General features: G+C 44.7%; 1 protein-coding gene across 1 annotated transcript; it reads left to right on the forward strand.

Moving 5' to 3' along the window:
• The first annotated feature begins 2,253 nt into the window (after positions 1-2,253).
• Positions 2,254-17,153, forward strand: LOC116957684 (hydroxylysine kinase-like). Its single transcript, XM_076061095.1, has 5 exons — positions 2,254-2,327; positions 6,114-6,441; positions 9,454-9,596; positions 15,507-15,687; positions 16,837-17,153. The coding sequence occupies exons 2-5, from the start codon at positions 6,117-6,119 to the stop codon at positions 17,151-17,153; spliced, it is 966 nt and encodes a 321-aa protein (XP_075917210.1). The 5' UTR covers positions 2,254-2,327; positions 6,114-6,116.
• The last annotated feature ends 311 nt before the right edge of the window (positions 17,154-17,464 follow it).

Below are 17,464 nucleotides of genomic sequence, written 5' to 3' on the forward strand. Positions count from 1 at the left end.
TGTGACGTGAGTTACATGTTAACATTACCATAGCAAATATGAATTAGTGCAGTCACGAAAGCTTTAAATCAAGAGTCCATCTATGTTCTGAAAAGAGGAGGGGGGAGACGAAAAATTAATTTATGCTGTCTGAAAGCCACCGTAAGTGTGAACAATCAATTAAGACCTGAAATGGTGTATCAAATCCTTCCAATGATTGCTGGGCCAGAGTCCATCTTCTCGGTTGAAATTGTCTCTGTGTTTGTATATGTGGATAGCCTCATGAACAAATATCTCATGGTAGCCAGATGGATTGCAAAGAACCTCTGTCTTGGAGAAGTCAATGTCATGTGAGCCTACTGAATTATAACAGTGATCTGCCATGGCCGATGTGTTGGTCCTACCGTGTTTAAGGTCTGCTTTGTGTTCACGAATGCGGTCCGAGACATGGCGTTTGGTTTCTCCAATGTAACTACTACCACAGAGGCAACTTAGTTTGTAGACACCAGGGTACTGTATGTCGTGATAGCGAACTAATGCGTATAACGCTCCCACGTTTATAATAAACTTAGGTGGGTGACCACTATTGATTCCCATGTCACAGGGCTATACCTAATACATGAAAACTTGAAATGAAACTTGAAATAACAGACTGTTGAGGCAATTGCTGTTGGCGAGTAGCAGCGTCTATGAAGGCTGGCACAGCACACGAGCAGTGGGTGGCCAACAGCAGGCTCGGCCACCAGAGACCCACAGAGACCCACAGGGACACACAGAGACCGACAGAGACACACAGAGACCCACAGAGACTCACAGAGACCGACAGAGACACACAGAGACCCACAGAGACACCCACAGAGACACACAGAGACATACAGAGACCAACAGACACACAGAGACTCACAGAGACCCACAGGGACACACAGAGACCCGTAGAGACCCGTAGAGACTCATAGAGACCCATATAGACCCAGAGTGACTGAGACTCGTAGACACCCATAGAGGCTCAGGGACTCACAGAGACCCATAGAGACACCATCACCACCACCATCATCACAACCATGATCATCACCACCATCACAACCACCACCACGATCACACTGCACCAGGTACTCATTTAAAGCCATGCCGACCCATGGAAAGCGGTTTAAATATTCGGCACCGTTATTGGTCGTGAGTGGGGAGGAATCGAACTCTGTTCACTGGGTTCGCAACACAGCGTTGCAAGCCACCACACTGCCGCTCCCCATTAGGACGACGCGCACGGCATTGACAACCTTGATGCTTCCGGTTGCTTGCGATGAAGTGACCGGTTGGCTCAGCCTGCCAAGAGCACCGAGCTGTACCGCTGAGACCATGGGTTTGAAATTCAGTCAACTTGCTTGTGATTTTAAACCAGGTTTCTCAAGCATATTGCATTTGGCTAAATTCCAGCTGAGAATGAAAATATCAGTTTCACTCTCGTACGTGAAACATTTTTCTCGGTGGCAGGGCGTGTGGGGAGGTGCTGCTCATGACTGTTTGGGGGGGGGGTGGTGGTGGCACGTGGCCCCCCAATGATCCGATCAAAATCCCTCATTTCGATCGGATCATTGGGGTTTACAGTGAGGGAAAAAAAGTATTTGATCCCCTGCTGATTTTGTACGTTTGCCCACTGACAAAGAAATATAATTTTAAGAAATATAATTTTAATGGTAGGTTTATTTGAACAGTGAGAGATAGAATAACAACAACAAAATCCAGAAAAATGCATGTCAAAAATGCTATAAATTGATTTGCATTTTAATGAGGGAAATAAGTATTTGACCCCCTCTCAATGAGAAAGGTTTCTGGCTCCCAGGTGTCTTTTATACAGGTAACGAGCTGAGATTAGGAGCACACTCTTAGAGGGAGTGCTCCTAATCTCAGCTCGTTACCTGTATAAAAGACACTTGTCCACAGAAGCAATCAATCAATCAGATCCCAAACTCTCCACCAGTCAACGCCCTACATGGTTGATTGACGTTGAGAGACCACGCCCACACACGTGATCGTCTAACGTGGTCGATTCCCACGTCTACACAGTAGGAATCGATTAATGAAGGTTCATTTTAGACCACTGTTGATTCCCATGGTATCCCAATGCAAATCGATTTTATTAGCCTAAGCCACAAATAAATCGGTTCCCATGTTATCCCAATTGAAATCGACTCATACATCCGTAACTCTATTATAATCGATTCCTAATGTTATCCCATTAGGAATCGGCGCGAGTATTGGTAATCGAAATTTAAATCGATTTTCCCTGCAGGTGACTTGGCGCAGCAGCCACGGAAAGCCGAGCCGATCGATACATCATCGGGTGCCAGGTTGTGGTGGACGTGGGGAGCGGTGGTGCAGTGGTTAGCGCACTGTGTGTGTGTGGGGAGCGGTGGTGCAGTGGTTAGCGCACTGTGTGTGTGGGGAGCGGTGGTGCAGTGGTTAGCGCACTGTGTGTGTGTGGGGAGCGGTGGTGCAGTGGTTAGCACACTGTGTGTAGTGGGGAGCGGTGGTGCAGTGGTTAGCGCACTGTGTGAGTGTGTGTGCGTTGGGGTGGTAGCTGTGAACACAGTGGGTACTGTGGTTAGTAGTGACAAGTACATTATTATACAGCAGTGCCTTAAACTTGTTATTAGATTCAAGTATAACGTTGCAATGACTATTGTTTGCTAAACATAACTTAACATTTTTAATGACTGAGTTGAGTTTATGCTTGCGTTGGGGTGGTAGCTGTGAACACAGTGTGTACTCAGTAGTGAGTAGTACATTATTATACAGCAGTGCATCTCATGCACACACACACGCATCTCATACACACACAAAGACAAAGATCCCCCATATAGCCTGTAACAGACTGTAGGGGCAAGTGCTGTTAGCGAGCACCTATGAAGGCCAGAACGGTACACGAGGGGGTGGGTGGCCAGCACCACGCCCGACCGCCTTTGTCTCCCTAGTGGCGATGTTTACACACCGCACCAGGTACTCATTTGAGGCTGAGTCGACCTAGGGGAGGCCCGGGACCGGTTCACATAATCGTCACTGGTGTTGGCCGTGAGCGGGAATCGAACCCGGGTCGCCAGGTTCATAGCGCAGCGCGCTAACCGCTACACTATCTCATACACACACACACATCTCATACACACTCACACACATCTCATACACACACACATCTCATACACACACACATCTCATACACACACACACATCTCATACACACACACACATCTCATACACACACACATCTCATACACACACACATCTCATACACACACGCATCTCATACACACACACATCTCATACACACACACATCTCATACATGCACATCTCATACACACACATCTCATACACACACACATCTCATACACACACATCTCATACACACCCATCTCATACACACACACACACGCATCTCATACACACACACACATCTCATACACACACACATCTCATACACACACACATCTCATACACACACACTCGCATGCATCTCATACACACACCTCTCATACACACATGCATCTCATACACACACACATCTCATACACACACACACATCTCATACACACACACACATCTCATACACACACACATCTCATACACACACACACATCTCATACACACACACACATCTCATACACACACACATCTCATACACATACACACATCACATACACACATGCATCTCATACACACACACACACTCGCATGCATCTCATACACACAAAGACAAAGACCCCCGTATAGCCTTAACAGACTCGGGGCAATCGCTGGGAGCCAACACCTATGAAGGCCGGCCCAGCACACGATGGGGTGGGTGGCCAAACACCACTCCCGGCCGCATTTGTCTCCCAAGTGGCGATGTTCACACCCTGCACCAAGTACTCATTTAAGGCTGAGTTGACTTCAAAGATGGAAACAGGAATACTTCTTCACAGTTATGGCAAATCGCCTGATGAAGCTGGTTGTAATAATCAGTGAAACGTCATTCTCTAATGGTAAATGTTCTGGGTTTACTATCCAATACACCAGTGTGCTGAAGCAGTAACTAATTGGCACGTTTTGTTTACGTGAAATATGCTCTGACTTTAACATAGCTATTTCTGTGACGAGTTACAAGCTAACCACTCAGCTATTTCAATGCTAAATTCTATGCTAATTCCTTTGTCAAGGGGTACCTCTGCGGATGTGTATACTTTAACTTAGCTATTTCAATGAGCCATTTCAATGCTAAATTCTATGCTAATTCCTTTGTCAAGGGGTGCCTCTGCGGATGTGTACACTTTAACTTAGCTATTTCAATGAGCCATTTCAATGCTAAATTCTATGCTAATTCCTTTGTCAAGGGGTACCTCTGCGGATGTGTATGCTTTAACTTAGCTATTTAAATGAGCCATTTCAATGCTAAATTATATGATAATTCCTTTGTCAAGGCGCTTTGTGTTTTTCTTCTCACACAGCTTAAAGGTCGTGATCTAAGCGTGGCTTCTCTCACTCCAGCGCTGTCCTCCAGACAGTCTCGTCCCTTCACCTGATGAAGGCCGCTTGTGTTGTGGCCGAAACGTCGTGATTTTTTGTTATTTTATTTTCACCTACGTGACTTTACCCAATAGAACCAAAGAGTATATTTTATACTTTTTGCATTGTTTACACTCTGGAAGCTACCCACATGGCAAATTTCAAGTTTGTTGCATGTCGGGAAGTATGCTAAACATTTCGAACAGACACACATATTCACAAATTTCCCTTTTATCTATACAGATGAAAGGGTGTGGGTGACAGCACCACGCCCGGCCGCCTTTGTGTCCCCAGTGGCGATGTTCACACCACACCAGTTACTCGTTTGAGGCTGAGTCGATCTAGGGGAGGCCCAGGAGCGGTTGAAATAATCGTCACCGGTGGTGGCCGTGAGCGGGAATTGAACTCGGGTTGCCGGGTTCGTAGCGCAGTGCGCTAACCACTACACTACAATGCGTTACGCTTCCACATGCGTGGGTCACGTGACAGATTTGACGTCACAGCTCACTTGCCGTGCAAAAAAATAATGCATTATTGAGCTCCTCCCCCCTCCTCCCCCCCGAAAAAACACAAAAGTGTATTTTAATAATTTTTGTGTGGTGTACAGTCTGGAAAGTACCCACATGGCAAATTTCAAGCTTGTTGCATGTCGGGAAGTACGCTAAACATTTTGAACAGACACACATGATCACAACTTTGCCTTTTACATATATATGGAGATAATTTCGGCCAGGGCTGCCCTGTGTCAGCGACTCCGAAAAATATGCTGACACCCGGCACACCACGTCCCGTGTGTACCTTTCGCTATCGCCGTGGCTACCGGGGCTGTGTTGCCCACTCCACTCCGCACCAGCGACCCGGAAAATATTCAGTGACAGATTAAGCCCTGATTATTATTCACACAATTACACATCCAGTGGAATTTGAACACGTGATTTCGTGCTTACGGGACAAGGTGTTTACTCGGTGGGCCATAGCTGCAGCTCCCCAATGCTGCATAAACCCACGGTTCTTGTTATAATTCCAGTTACAGTAATGCTACTTTATCAGGCACTGGCTGTATTTCCACTGAAATACACAAGGAGAATTCTCTGTTATTACGAATCTTATATCTGACATGTTTAAGTGGTGCTTTTCTGTTCGGTGAAATGTGTTGCTATTAAATGTGATGCGAGCAAAGAGACTTGTTTATTGATCGCTGATCGATCGATTGACTTCATGGCCGAGCGGTAGCGCGTTGCAGATGTTTGTGGTACGAGCCCCACGACCACCCCGGTTAATACTGTGGGTGTATGAACTGTAAATATTGCGCACTGTCTGCTTCACAGTCGGATGCTCAAGATCTCGGAGATGTAATTTAAATAAGTAGTATGCCACGTGTGTCTGCACAACTTTGTAAATGCGAAAACTACTGTGGGCTGTCCGTGAAGCGTAGCGCCTCCAGGGTGTAGCCTCGTGTGTATGCTGAGCTTGTTTCGCACCGTACGTAGCCAACCATGCTCATCGGAGGCGCCTCGCGCTGCACGAATGGAGCGGACGCCAACGTGCACTCGCAAAACCCCAAAAAGCTTTTTGATTGCCCTCGTTTTGTCCGTTGAAGACGATGCAAGCCGCGCCGCAGGACGATGGCCACGAGCACCAGAAGCCGTGCCTCAGCGAGTCCCGCGCGGCGGAGCTGGTGGAGCGCCTCTACGGGGTGAGCGTGGCGGGGGTGAGCCCGCTGGCGAGCTACGTCGACCAGAACTACCGCGTGCTGGCGCGCGCCGGTCGCCAGTTCGTGCTCAAGGTCACCAACACGCGGGACAGCCAGCGGCCGCAGATGCTCGAGGTGCAGATGGCCATGATGAGGTTCCTGCGGGAGAGGGGCTTCCCCATGCAGGAGGTGGTGGACAACGTCAGCGGGAAGATCATGTCGCTCGAGAGCATCGGTGAGCTGCGCCTGCGGGGGTCCCGGGAGCAGAGACATTGGAGAAGAGATGTACATAATACTAAATCTTGTTCTATTTGATGTGCTTCTCCATCTCTCTTTGTCTCCCCCTACATGCTAAGGCCTCGGCACAGAGACCCTATCTCTCTGTGCTGTGTCTCTCTTTGTGTCTGTGTGTGAACTCCCTCCACTTAGGTGTCTGTATATATCTCTGCGGTTCTGTGTTTCCTCTCTCTCTCTTAAATTTAGCTCTTCTATGCCTGATGATGATTGCTTGCGTTGCAATCGAAACGTCGTATGCTATTATGTAATTTTATTTTTTCTTATTTCTACGTGACTTTACCGAAAAAACCAAAGAGTAATTCCTGCAGTCACGAAAGCGACAAATCAAGTTTAATAGATGTACAGTGCAGTACAATTGATTTTGCTCCAACTGAACTCTGGCCCCCACAACATAGCACCACGCAGCAGCCTGTGATGCCTGTTTAATGCACGATTGTCACCCATAGAAGCCCTAATCCAGGCTCAACCTGCTTAGCTTTCAGATCTTACGATAGGGCACATTCCAGGTGATTTAGTCATAGGCTGATAGTAATCATACGAATACAGCATTGGTTTATACTTGCAAAGACAACGATCAATATCCGAGCATGAGGCGGTGGTACGATACTGGGTCGCACTCCACTGACGATAAGTGATGTAAAAGGATCATACTTTTTAGTTTTTGTGAGGTTGGTGGATGTAACGCACTGCTTGTTGGTACTGGCCCAAGGTCCACATTGTGATATTTTGTAAATTCTTCATATATATAAAAAAACAATGTTTGGTGTGTGGGATGAAACTGGAATGACTGCTCACAGCAAAGCCACACGGACGAGACGATAACATCTGTGGTGAGAGATCATAAGCACACTTGCTGTTTTCTCATCTACTGACCTGCAGGTTGGTAGATATAATGTTTTTACAGTTCACCGACGCCGCCATTCGCCAACTGCACAGTGTGTTCCACCTCCCCACACCTCCGATGAGCACGGTTGGCTACGTACGTATGGTGCGAAAGAATTTCAACATACTTACAAAACCTAAATCGTAATTTTTGTTTCTGCTTATCTTCCCACGAGACCCTGAGACGTTTTAATGGCACAGAGAAGCAAACGTCAAACTCTTTGCATCGAGTTCCGGATTGGCTGACAAGGGGAACACGTCAAACCAAAACCATGTATTACATGAACAAGCATAGACGGGAGAGAGATGTCACAAGCGATATATTGTAGAGATATGAGAGAGATTTATTCATGATAAAGGTTTTTTGGGTGAGATCGCGTTATTTATAAATGTGTCATAACCCTCCACCACCCGACACAGCCAAACAGTAAAAAATGAGTCACGTTGACAACAGACAAAATAGTTCACTACTTTAGCCCACCGGTGTGATGAAGAGTGAATCCACAACATTTACAATATTTGAGTACGATGTTTCGCTGGTAATTACATCCAGCATCATCGGGCAATTCACCAGAATGGTGAAGCCCTCACTTGCTCCTGGTCTTAAATAGAGCAGCAGGGTGATGTCATCATTTAACTCATTCATAGAGAGAGATTTAATCAGAAATATGATATTTATATGGAAGAGATAGGAGAAAGATCTATCCGCAAGAGGAGAGATTTAGAGAAATGCAAACATGTCGATACAGAGCTTATCTCTCCCCCACACCCACTCCGACCTCCTGCATCGCATCACTTCTATTAATATTATTATTATTGTAATCATCATCGTTACACTTGTTTTCACAGCAGAGCCTCACTGAGTATCGGGAGGGTCTTGTCAAACTTTTCAGTTGGGGGGCGGGCGTGGGAGCGACGGTTGTCGTGTGTAATTTCAAGTGAGTATTGCTGACTGAGACATGTACTTAATTAGTTCTTGTAAGGCGTGGCGGGATAGTTGTCCTGTAGACCAGAATGAATTAATTTTGGTAGTTCGGGCTTGGCCCACGGGCTGTAGTTGGGACAACCCTGGGCTGCTAAACATTTGTAAAGCAAAGTGCTTCATAGCTCATCGGATTCCTCCAGTAAAAGTACATATTCTGATTATAATGCCTGGGCTAGCAGCGCTCCTTTAAACCCAGGCTCGGGGTTCATCGTGTGAGCTGACATCACCGCCCAACGCCGTGTTTGGAATGCGAAGATCACGGAAAGCCGCTGACCCTTATATTTACGTGATGGAACGAGCGATAAAAGTCGCCTCCTGATGCAGATGGGCCCCCATTCACCCTGCTCCTAAGTAATTTGCTCAAGCTGAACCCAGGGAATTCAGCTAGACTCGTGTGCTGACGTATCCATTCTGGCCCGAATCTGGGTGAATTGCCCCCGGTTCCGGTCAGCGTGCGCTAAGGCACGAGGGTTGCGTGCCACGTTGCAACTTTGGCGGATGCCTTACGCATGGGTGTGGCGAGGTATTATTCCTCTCAAATGCTTTATTTAGCTATAGCGGTTTAGACAACAAGGCCATATAGGAATGCGAATTTCGGAATGCGTTCGTGTTATTAATTTCTGCGTTAATAGTACCGTGAAAGAAAGTCATGATGAAAAAATCACTCCAATTTACTATTTTGGGGGGGAGGGGGGGAACAGAAATACTCGATTCAAGTTGCTTGAGAGATTGGCGTTTTAAAGACTACACGAATTTTACGTGTGTTATATATCGGACTTGGCACGTTCATTATTGTTATTAACCATTTAATGCTGAGCAGCAAATTGTCGCTTAATTTCCTAAAAAAAGAATAGTAGCCTTGGCTATCAGTTGAGCAATTCATAAGAGACCCTGTGTAGTATAGCACGTGGGTAATGAACACAGGGCGCAAAGTGGTGAGTTGACACTTTGGCCAGACCTTGGAGGTTCCGATATCAGCTTCCGAACAGCTTTTTATGTTCCAGCAAAAGGAAGCGACGGTGAGATTTCACTAACCGTGGTGACCTCTTGACCTCGGTGGCGACTCCTGCTGTGAATTCTCAGACTGCGGCGAAGGAGAGAAGGAGTTCAACGTGCGGCTGCTCACGTACCTGCCCGGCGTGCCGCTGTCCAGGGTGCTGGCGGATGGCAGCCTGTACTACCAGGTGGGCAAGCTGGCAGCAAGCATCCACCAAGCCCTGCAGCAGGTACGAGAGCACGAGCGCCTCTTGACAGGTGACGTGAGACTGCAGGGATTCATATTCTTGTTGCTTTCGGTAAAGTCACCACGTAGAGGGGGAAACAATAAAATAATAAAAAATATAAAACAATAAAATTCTCACGACGTTTTGACTGCAACACAAGCAATCGTCATCAGGTGTGAAAACCACAACAAGGAAATTTGAAAAAAAAAATATTGCTGTGGTTTTCACACCTGATGATGATTGCTTGTGTTGCAGTCGAAACGTCGTGAAAATTCTATTGTTTTATATTTTTATTATTTTATTGTTTTCCTTCTACATGACTTTACCGAAAGAAACAAGAATATGAGAATATTCGCCAAAGTAAAAAGCCAAAAAATAAATAACTCGCAAATTACTTCATTGGGAAATGCGGAGCGATAGTTTCCCCAACCCCTTACTGCGACAATCTTAAAAAAAAAACTCTTGAGTCTCGGCGAGCCTTTTCTCTCGGTAAGCAAGTGTAATGTGACGTAACGAGCCCACTCGCTCGGAACGTACGCAGCTGTTCATAATTAGCAACGTGAGAGTCCTTCCAAGTGATCGAATGGCTGGTTTTCAAGCAGCGTATTTTTGGTTTAACATGTAGGCTTTCGCGACCAATATTATTCATAATAAAGGTTTTTGGGTTAGATCGCGTTTATTTATAAATGTGTCGTAACCCTCCACCACCCGACACGGCCAATCAGCAAAAAAAGTGTCACGTTGACAAAAAGACAAATAATTCACTACTTTAGCCCACCGGTGTGTTGAAGAGTGAATCCACATTTACAGTTTGAGTACGACGTTTCACTGGTAATTACATCCAGCATCATCGGGCAATTCGCCAGAATGGTAAAGCCCTCGCTTGCTCCTGGTTTTATATAGAGCAGCAGGGTGACGTCATCACTTAACTCATATCAGGTGCAGTGATTAGAGGCGGAGGGGAGGGGGTATTGTAATTATATAATCGATTAGTAATCAGTCATTGTTTATGATTATTAATGAGTTGTAGATTAGTAATTCTTTAAATCAAAATGTAATGTGTATTATTTAATAATATGCTTCCAGGCCTCACTAAGCCTGTAGCTGTCAGAGTGATTAAAGTTATTCTTGTTCCTCTCAATTTCAATGGATTCTCTAATTAGTCTTTGCCAGTAATAATTAGTTTTACACACCACTGCAACATTGTCAAAATCAATTGAGTGTCCTTGTTGACAAGCATGTTCTGCCACTGCCGACAGTTGTGTTTGAGATAATTTAATATTTCTCTGATGTTCTTTTAGTCTTACGCTGATGTTACGTCCCGTCTGTCCAATGTAGCAGCTGCCACATAAACAATTAATCCAATATACACCTTCTGTTGATAATTTAGGTAATGCGTCTTTAGTCCCAGACACTAGTTTTTTTAATTTTGTGTACTGTACCAAATCTTACTGTAATGTTTTGCTTTTGCAAAACACGGGCTAATTTGTCAGTTACTCCCGAGATATATGGATGTTTTATTGTTTTAACAATCTGGTCGCTTTCAGCAGTATTGCTTTGCAATCGTGATTTGGCATTCAGTGCTCTGTTAATTTGAGCATTATTGTAGCCATTCTGTCGTAGTGCGTCTTTAACGTGTTTGATCTCTCTCACTAGACTTTCACCATCTGACACTGTTTTAGCCCGATGTATGAGCGTCTTGATAAGAGAGGATTTCTGAGCTAGATGATGATGTGATTCTGCATTCAGATAGGTATCAGTGTGCGTTTGCTTTCTGTAAACGCTGTGTGTTATTTTACCGTTTAGGCCATGTCCAAGCAAAATATCTAGGAATGGGAGTGTGTTATTCACCTCCATTTCCATGGTGAACTGGATGGCCGGGTTTTGTGCATTGAGATGATTTAGAAAATCATTCAGTGTATCTTTACCATGTGGCCAGACAACCAAAGTGTCATCCACATATCTAAACCAAAAGGATGGTTTTAATGTGCTCGAGGCAAGTGCTCTTATTTCAAAGTTTTCCACGTACAAATTTGCTGTAGCAGGGGATAAAGAAGAACCCATTGCTGTTCATTCCTTTTGTTGAAAGAAATCCCCTCTCCATAAGAAGTAAGTGTTATTTAAACAATGGCCAGCAAGTTTCGGAATATATTTTGGTAAACCGGTATTCTTTACTAGTGTATCAAGTAATTTAAGCGATTCGTCCACTGGAACCTTAGTGAATAGAGAAATCACATCAAAACTTACCAGAATATCATCAGGAGTAAGTTTAATATCTTTAAGCACATTCACAAGATGTTCTGAATTTTTTTTTTTATGAATGAAGATGTCCTACCGATGTAGGGCTGTATTTGTTGGGTTATATATTTTGCTAATTGATATGTGGCAGAGCCAATTGTACTGACTATGGGTCGTAATGGGATGCCGATTTTATGAATCTTTGGTAGCCCATAGAGTCTAGGTGGTTTTGAGGCCCTTGGCTTAATTTGGTATTGCTCATTTTTAGGGATTAATGAATTTGCAATTATTGCAGTGGTCTTACGTTCTAAAGTATTAGTTGGATCTCGTTTAATTTTAATGTAGGTGCTTTCCTCTAGTAAATTTCTAATTTTATTATCATAATCGGCTCGTGACATCACTACAGTAGTGTGGCCTTTATCAGCTGCTAGGATTTGGATATCCTTGTTTACACGCAGCTCTCTTAAGGCTTTTGCCTCGTTAGAGCTAATATTTACTTTTGGAATTTTGCTATTCTCAATTATTTTAGCAACCTCATGTCTAGTCATCTCTGCCTCATTATGTGGAAGGAGTCTAACTGCTGATTCTACCTCAGCAATGATCTCATCCACTGGAATTGTGCGTGGGGTAACGGCAAAGTTAAGGCCTTTAGAAAGGATAGAGACCATGTCACCGGTTAATACAGTGTTAGTCAATTCAGTACGGTTTTGTTTTTAAATTTTTGGTTTTCAGTAGGGATTTGTTTATTATGTAGTCTAGAAAATTTATTAATTTGGTTAGTTTTTGTTAGTTTAAACACATTATGAGCCGATTGTTGTGTTATGTTATCGATTATATTCCAATAATGCATAGATACACTATTGCTTATATCTAAGTGTAACTGCTTTAGCGATTCCGAAATGTAAGATAGTTCACTCCTATTGTGCTGTATTCTCTCTATTAATAATAATTCGCTAGCTCTGTGTAGTATTTGGTTAGCTTTAGAAGACTTTATGTGATGTGTTATTTTAACTGCGTTTGGTATTACCTTTGAATCTCTGCACCTTTTGAGGAACGCCAGTGAAGATATCAATTTCATCCGCTTAATGCGGAGCTTCTCCAATTTTCTGGTTTTAAGAAAAGTATCCTCCCCATAGAAGTTAGGCAGTTTAACATGTAGGCTTTCGCGACCAATATTATTCATAATAAAGGTTTTTGGGTTAGATCGCGTTTATTTATAAATGTGTCGTAACCCTCCACCACCCGACACGGCCAATCAGCAAAAAAAGTGTCACGTTGACAAAAAGACAAATAATTCACTACTTTAGCCCACCGGTGTGTTGAAGAGTGAATCCACATTTACAGTTTGAGTACGACGTTTCGCTGGTAAATACATCCAGCATCATCGGGCAATTCGCCAGAATGGTAAAGCCCTCGCTTGCTCCCGGTTTTATATAGAGCAGCAGGGTGACGTCATCACTTAACTCATATCAGGTGCAGTGATTAGAGGCGGAGGGGGGGTATTGTAATTATATAATCGATTAGTAATCAGTCATTGGTTATGATTAGTAATGAGTTGTAGATTAGTAATTCTTTAAATCAAAATGTAATGTGTATTATTTAATAATACGCTTCCAGGCCGCACTAAGCCTGTAGCTGTCAGAGCGATTAAAGTTATTCTTGTTCCTCTCAATTTCAATGGATTCTCTAATTAGTCTTTGCCAGTAATAATTAGTTTTACACACCACTGCAACATTGTCAAAATCAATTGAGTGTCCTTGTTGACAAGCATGTTCTGCCACTGCCGACAGTTGTGTTTGAGATAATTTAATATTTCTCTGATGTTCTTTTAGTCTTACGCTGATGTTACGTCCCATCTGTCCAATGTAGCAGCTGCCACATAAACAATTAATCCGATATACACCTTCAGTTGATAATTTAGGTAATGCATCTTTAGTGCAAGATACTAGTTTTGGAATTTTGTGTACTGTACCAAATCTTACTGTAATGTTTTGCTTTTGCAAAACACGGACTAATTTGTCAGTTACTCCTGAGATATATGGAATTTTTATTGTTTTAACAATCTGGTCGCTTTCAGCAGTATTGCTTTGCGATCGTGATTTGGCATTCAGTGCTCTGTTAATTTGAGCATTATTGTAGCCATTCTGTCGTAGTGCGTCTTTAACGTGTTTAATCTCTCTCACTAGACTCTCACCATCTGACACTGTTTTAGCCCGATGTATAAAATAACACAGCGTTTACAGAAATCAAATGCACACTGATGCCTATCTGAATGCAGAATCACATCATCATCCAGCTCAGAAATCCTCTCTTATCAAGATGCTCATACATAATCCATTGAAATTGAGAGGAACAAGAATAACTTTAATCGCTCTGACAGCTACAGGCTTAGTGCGGCCTGGAAGCGTATTATTAAATAATACACATTACATTTTGATTTAAAGAATTACTAATCTACAACTCATTACTAATCATAACCAATGACTGATTACTAATCGATTATATAATTACAATACCCCCTCCCCTCCGCCTCTAATCACTGCATCTGATATGAGTTAAGTGATGACGTCACCCTGCTGCTCTATATAAAACCGGGAGCAAGCGAGGGCTTTACCATTCTGGCGAATTGCCCGATGATGCTGGATGTATTTACCAGCGAAACGTCGTACTCAAACTGTAAATGTGGATTCACTCTTCAACACACCGGTGGGCTAAAGTAGTGAATTATTTGTCTTTTTGTCAACGTGACACTTTTTTTGCTGATTGGCCGTGTCGGGTGGTGGAGGGTTACAACACATTTATAAATAAACGCGATCTAACCCAAAAACCTTTATTATGAACAACGTATTTTTGTTGTTTCCCCCCCCCCCCCCAAATTTTATTCCAAGCGTCGGGGTGGAGCGGTGGCGCAGTTGTGCGCACACTGCGCTACGAACCCGGCCACCTGAGTTTTATTTCCGGCCACGGCTAACATTCGTGGCAAGTGATATCTGAACCAGTCCTGCCCCCCCACCCCCCCCCTTGTCCTCTATCCTTCACCAACCTACACTGACCAGTTTGGCGAAGTATGGTCAAACACCCTACATGACCAACACTGAATACGGCAGTGCCTTGATAAGGGCTGTATGAGTTGTGCTAATTGGTGCCATGTCATGAGATGGAAAAAAACATCTCATTCTGTGCATCACCTCTGGTTAGAGAATGGCCCACAGAAGGTGATCTCACAAAACTACTTCTCAGATCCATTCAAGTGTCCTGTTATTCACAAATACCAATCAAACATTTGCCAGCCGCACGCAGGACTTGGGCAGCCCCACCCTCAGCTGCATAATAAGTCTAGATTTTTAGCTTTCGTGACTGCAAGGATTCATACTCTTTGGCTTTTTCGGTAAAGTCACGTAGGTAAAACTATAAAATGATAGAATGAAAAAAATGTAGTTGTTTTTTCATTTATTCTTTTATTTTATAGTTTTACCTACGTGACTTTACCGAAAAAAACCAAAGAGAAAATAATAAGTCAAGGAGAACATCTTTTCTGAAACGAAGACTATCCTTTGCTAAGCTTGACGTTTTGCTGCCTTTAACTTACATGTGTACTCAACTGGCCAATGCGATGTTAATCTCGTATTGCATTTTTTGTCATCTTACCGCCTTCGTTTTTAAACATCTGCATAGTTTGAGCACCCGTTCCTGCACTCCCTGCAACGAGACGATTTCATCTGGAACCTGTCAAACACCCACCTGCTCGAGTCCTACCTCTTCACTCTGGACGGCGACCCCAACCAGGGTCTGGTCAGGGAGGTCATCGCCAAGTTCCGCGAGGAGATCCAACCCAACCTGCACAAGTTTACCAGATGTACGCTCGCCTCGCAGCTTCACCCGGGACGTAGCTCCATGCCTCAGGGGGCGAGGGGCGCTTCAGGCCACCGACGAGGCCTTGAAGCCACGATGGGTGCCACGTACGTGTGTACGTTGAACTTCTTTCGCACCGTACGTAGCCAACCGTGCTAATCGGAGGTGCGGGGGAAGGACAACAAACTAAACACAAAAAAATCAGTTCAAAAATAAATTAGTGCTCAATCTAGGTTTAAAAGTGCATAGCTCCAGTGCCTTCCTAATATCGGAAAGAAGAGCTTTTCAGACGGCCGCAGAAGTGCATCTGAAAGCGCGCGATGCGGTGACCGTCTTTCTTTGTTCGATGGTTAGCCAAAAGCCGCTGCGAGGATCACCCGAATTCGCGTGATGGTTTATGCTGCTTGACGAGATCAGCAAGGTATTGTGATTCATTTGTGGCAAGCATTTTCTTTGCAATGTGCTTCACGTGATTACTTTTACCCAGCATACACAGATGCATTACAAGGCATGCATGTAATGGGGGACACTCGCACAGACACTGATCACAGGTGAAATCAAATGACAGGGTTATTACATTCAGACGCTACTGTATATAAATCATAATTGTAATTTCTACCAAATCATTTTTCAATGGATGCTAAATTGTGTTCAACAGTTTTTGTTACACATATACTCATAATAATAATAATGTACAGCCCTTTGTCATGCACTATCTGGACGAAGGCATTCCCAGGCTGTGTAGGGTCATGGGGGTTGTTTTGCCTCCTTCACCATGCTGGTCGGTGAGGAGGTAGGTAGGATCCCAGGACTGGTTCAGATATCAGTGATGTTCTCCATGGCCGGGAATCAAGGGCTCGTGATGCGGTGTGCATACCACTACACACCGCTCCATATCTCGCCCCTGTACAGGGTTGTACGACGCTGGTGGGTTATTGTAATTCTGTGCCTTTGAAGGCAGGAGAAGTCGGTGATTCACTGAGACTCTGCGGGGGCCGTTCTTAGACTCGCACACGCGGCTTGCGCAACACCAATCGTGCGGCCGGAATAAAAACGGCACGGGCACGAACGATGACGACGGCGACGAGGGGAGGACGGTCAACAATAAAAGACAACGGACGAAATCAAATTCGACGTTTCCCCCTCGCCGCAGGCATAATCCACGGTGACTTCAATGACGACAACATCCTGGTGCAGGAGGTGGCCGCGGGAAGCGAGCAGCAGCAGCAGCAGCAGGGGCCCAAGTCGGCGGAGGGAGCGCCGCGGCACCGCGTCTCCGGCATTGTGGACCTCAACTCGATGATGTTCGGCTACCACGTGTACGACCTGGCCATGGCCATCATGTACATGATGGTGGAGAGCGGAGAGGCGATGGAGGCCGGGGGTAACGTCCTGGCCGGCTACGAGAGCGTGCAGGCCCTCACCGAGGACGAGAGGAGGGCCGTTTACTTCCTGGTGGCGTGCAGGTGAGAGCGGAGGTGGGGACGGGGGCCGGGGCAGGTCGGGTCGGGTCTGCCCGGATCGCCGTTGGCCGCGTCGGGAAACGTTGGCTTCAAAAACCTGTGGCGGTTACGTAACGAGAATTAATCCAGGTCTGGCGAGAATCCGATAAACTCGATGATTGTGCGGCAAAAAAAGTGCTTTATTATTTATTTAAAGCTCTTCATCAGACCAATGATGAAGGTCTTGCCAATGCCATGTCGATCGTCGCGGTGGTTGACCATACTTCACCATGCTGGTTAATGTGTATTGGTGAACGGGGGGGATCAGTAACAGTTAAG

The sequence above is a fragment of the Petromyzon marinus genome, unplaced genomic scaffold (genome assembly GCF_048934315.1).
Source record: "Petromyzon marinus isolate PM22_M1 ecotype Great Lakes invasive population unplaced genomic scaffold, UKy_Petmar_22M1.pri1.0 PM_G_Scaffold_27, whole genome shotgun sequence".
Classification (NCBI taxonomy): domain Eukaryota; kingdom Metazoa; phylum Chordata; class Hyperoartia; order Petromyzontiformes; family Petromyzontidae; genus Petromyzon; species Petromyzon marinus.